At 37.2% G+C, this 4,383-nt stretch overlaps 1 protein-coding gene across 1 annotated transcript; it reads right to left on the bottom strand.

Moving 5' to 3' along the window:
- Positions 1-631: 631 nt before the first annotated feature.
- Positions 632-3,622, bottom strand: LOC142622621 (uncharacterized). The gene has a single exon (XM_075796137.1). The coding sequence runs from the start codon at positions 3,378-3,380 to the stop codon at positions 663-665; it is 2,718 nt and encodes a 905-aa protein (XP_075652252.1). The 5' UTR covers positions 3,381-3,622; the 3' UTR covers positions 632-662.
- Between the last annotated feature and the right edge of the window lie 761 nt (positions 3,623-4,383).

Raw genomic sequence — 4,383 nt, 5'->3', positions numbered from 1 at the left:
ATGATGACGACGATGATAATGAAGACTATGTTGATGAGACTACTGCCATTAACGGTGAAGATTTTGTCGATAGAGATGAGTTTGAAGAGATGATTGAACAAATGGACTTTAGGGACCTTCAGAGGGACATTGATGACAATGAGACATTGGACGGTAGTGAACCTGATGCAGACAATGTTATTAGTGTCCAAAACATTACGAACACAATCCCTGCCTACGCACCTCCTGCCTTGTCATTTTCTGCAAATACTTGGGAAAATATGGTTGATCCTTCACATATTGAGATACCATTTGTATCTACTTGGAGAGAGGGGATGAATTTGTGCAAATGGTTGACTTTTGCCAATAAAGTGGAGGTGCAGCACGCATTAAGAACTTGTGCCCTTAAGGAAAACAAACATTTTTTGATCAGCAGGTCAAATACTACAAAACTTATTGTGAAATGCGTGGAAGAGTCATGCAAGTGGTATGTCTGCGCAGTCATGAAGCCCAATCTCCACGGACTATGGATGGTCACCGTGTATAGGGGTCCTCACACGTGTATACCGATTAGGGTGCGAAATGATGGTAGAATGATGACTTCTAATTTTATTGCATCAGACATCTTTAAGAAGATAATGATGGTAGTATAACCACTTTTCAAGGCTACCATTTGGCATGTACTATAGCACTAAAGCTCTAAACTCGGGGTTGGAGCATGTACTAATAATTTTAACTAGATTCCTGTGTCGGATTGCCTTTAACACCTTGCATTCAGCATCAAAACTTTTGAAAGCACCCTCTAATTGTAGGTTTAGAACTTTGATAGCAACAGTGATCCCATCAAATAGTATTCCTTTGTAGACAGAGCCAAAACCTCCACTTCCAAGCAAGTTGCTTTCAGAAAAGTTGTTTGTCCCACGATAAATCTCTTGAAAAGATACCATTCTATGATCCAATTGAACCAATGTGATAGGTAAACTTGGATCCTCCATGTTAGATTGTGGATGCCTTCTTAGCATAATGACCAATGCTACAAAGATTATTATTGATACAATGGCAGGAACAATATATTTAAGCAAAAGTTGTTTCACCCTTGATCCTTGAGATCTCAGACTTGTGCAAGGTGGAACTCCAAAAGTTGAATTTCCACAAAGTGCTTCGTTACCTAAAAATGATTCTGCTGTGAAGTTTGCAAAAGGTCCACCAGATGGAATCTCTCCCGATAAATTATTGAAGGAAAGATTCAAAAACTTGAGAAATGGAAGTTCCTCAATAGACTTAGGAATTGTACCAAAAAGATTATTGTTTGAGAGGTCCAGTTGATCTAATCCTTTCAAGTTTCCAAAAGATTGTGGAATGTCTCCTTGGAATGTGTTCTTTGACATGTTTAGATAACTTAGGCTTTCAAAGCCACCAATGACACTGGGAATGTTTCCAGTAATTTGGTTATGAGACAAGTCCATGAATACAATAACAACCAAGTTTTTCATATTTGGAGACAAAGATCCGGCGAGGGAATTTGATGATAAATCTAAGAACAATAAATTCTCAAGGCTCCAGACATTCAGTGGGACTAGTGATGTTAGCTTGTTGTGATTCAGGTTCAATCTCTGCAAAAGATTGAGGTTTCCAATGCAATCTGGGATGGATCCAGAAATTTTGTTATTTGAGAGAAGTAAATTTCCCAACTTCCTTAGCTGACAAAGCTCTTGTGGAATGTTTCCACCAATATTTTTGTCTCTAAGATGCAATCTTTGCAACCCCTCCAATTCCCCTAATGTTGACGGTATATTTCCAGACAAATTGTTATAGCTCAAATCAAGCAAGTTCAAATTTTTCAAGGAACCAATTCCTATTGGAATTTGGCCTTTTATTTGGCTTTGATATGCAACAATAGTTGTAAGTGAAACTGAAAATTTTCCAATGACATCTGGAATTGCAACATTCAAGGGATTGATAGCTATATGTAGCTCCTCCAAAAATCTGCAATTAGTCAAAGATGAAAGGAAACTGTGTTCTTGATCTCCAGGCTTCTCTATTAGCTGATTCTGACTCATATATAGTGTTTTGAGATATTTTAAATTTCCAAGACTTCTGGGTATAGGTCCAGAGAATAAGTTTGTAGTAAAATCTATGTCAATGAGGTTGGAACAATTTGAAAGATATGATGGGAGAGGACCACTAATTTTGTTACTATTAATAAACAGAGTTTCAAGATTAGGGCAAGAGATCCTAGTATCTAATGGAAGATTTCCAGAGAGGGAATTTATGGTCAACATGAGATGTTTTAGAGATGTAACATTGAAAATATTTTGGGGTATTCTCCCTGTGAGATTATTCTCAGCAAAATTCAATCTAATCAGATTTTGGAGACTCCATATATCATTTGGAATGCTTCCTCTGATGTGGTTATTTGCAATGGAAAACTCTTGTAACATTGACAAGTTGCTTATGATAGGGGGTATATTTCCAGTTAAGTTATTACTTCCAAGAAATAGCACTTCAAGCTTTTCTAAACTCCCAAAACCTTCTGTAATACTTCCTTCAAACTTATTGTCTGACAGCTTTAAGACTGAAATCTCTCTGCTGTTATTAAACTGTGAGGGGAGCTTACCGCTGAATTCGTTGAGGGAAATATACAGTCCTTTAAGATTAGGACAATGGGTGCAAAGATCCATTGGAAGGGTTCCTGAGAAGTGATTATCTGTGGTAGCAAGAACCGTTAGAAAAGAGAAGTTAAAAATAATGAGAGGAAATGGACCGGTGAGGCTATTGAATTGTAAATTCAAAATCTCTAGTGACGAAATATTGCCTAGGGGCGATGGAATTGTACCCATAAGATGATTTTCACTAAGATGTAATTCGCGAAGCTTTGGTAACATGCCCAAATCTTTTGGTATGACACCACTGAAATTGTTTCCTATAAGAAATAAAAATTCAAGCTTGTGGCAATTATTTATAGTTGGGGGGATACTACCTTCCAATAGGTTGTATGACAAACGAAGTTCCCTCAAGCGGTGTAGATGACTTATCTCATGTGGTAGAACACCATAGAAGCTGTTGTTAGTAAGATCAAGTGAGACTAGGAAGGAGAGGTTGGCAATATGAGGTGTAATGGTGCCTTGGAGACCCACGTTGGAAAGGTTCAAGGCTGTGACTCTTTGTCTACGTCTGCTGCAAGAGACCCCAAACCAGTCACAGAAGTTTGTTGTGATGGACCAGTTACTAGCTGCGAATACAGTATCGTTTGGACCAAAACTGATACTAGATTTGAAGGCAATGAGAGCTGACTGATCTGTAAAGTTGTTGGAAGACTGGGACAACTGAAGTATGCATGGCTGCACTAAAAGAAAAGCTAAGACTAGCAAGAGAATGGATGGCCTTTCTATAAGCATCATGAGTGTGCACAGAAGGCTCTTTGGAGTTTGGAGTATGGGGTTGGAATTGGATGGCCCTGCCTTTTTCTCAGCTTTTGTTAAACTTGAAGAAGTGAATAATAGTAGCAAGTGTAAGGTGAAGAAGAAAGTAACAGAAAGAAGAAATCAATGACAGCTGTCAAGCACTGAAGAAAACAAGTCTCAAACTCTAATTGGTTGTATTGTTGAAAGTTTGTTTGTTAGTTATTTAGACGGGAAACTAACTCTCTGTTTTAGAATGTATATATAGAGTAGGTACTAATTATTTTGTAACCAATTTTACATACCAGAAGCTAGTAATAATCAATAAGAGTTTTCCTATTCTCTTCAATTTTCTCTGTGTTTTACAGCTTTTTATAACAAAATCATTTTGGATGCTTGACAATAGTCACACTGTGGCCTTCTTGAAAAAAAAGAGACGGGGGATAATCATGAATGATAAGTGGGTTCTATTACTAAGTCTGTAAACATAAAAAAATTTCATTCTTTTTATGATTACTAGACGGAATTCTAAGCATTATTGGCGTGAAATTATGGAGATCATTCATTGCACCCTAAGCTTGCCCAATGGACAATGAGATTATTTGTCATAATCTCCTGTCTATTTGGTTGACAAGAGTGTCAAACAAGAAACCAAATTCAACAATAAGATCAATAGGGTTGGTGTTCTAAATTTCAATTGCGTAAAAGAATTGGTAACTCTGCTATCTATATCTTCCTCTGCGCAAGTCGTAACTCGTAAGGCTCCACTGCCTTCAATGTAAACGAAAGGACTTCCACCCCAAGAACAAAGAATTGTCAAAGGTAAGGTAGGTGAGGACAAAGAATTCATAAACATAGCCGATCAAGAAAGAGATGGCCATGGAAAATTTCTATGTTGTACTGGTAGTCTGGTACCGACAAGGGTATTCAGAGATACGACATTTTAATTACTATTTATTTTACAGTATATTTTATATATATTTTTGGACATAATTTATGTTTA

This window comes from Castanea sativa, chromosome 1 (assembly GCF_040712315.1).
Source record: "Castanea sativa cultivar Marrone di Chiusa Pesio chromosome 1, ASM4071231v1".
Classification (NCBI taxonomy): Eukaryota; Viridiplantae; Streptophyta; class Magnoliopsida; order Fagales; family Fagaceae; genus Castanea; species Castanea sativa.
Note: the sequence above shows the minus strand (reverse complement) of the source record. Positions and strands in the feature narration are given on the sequence as shown.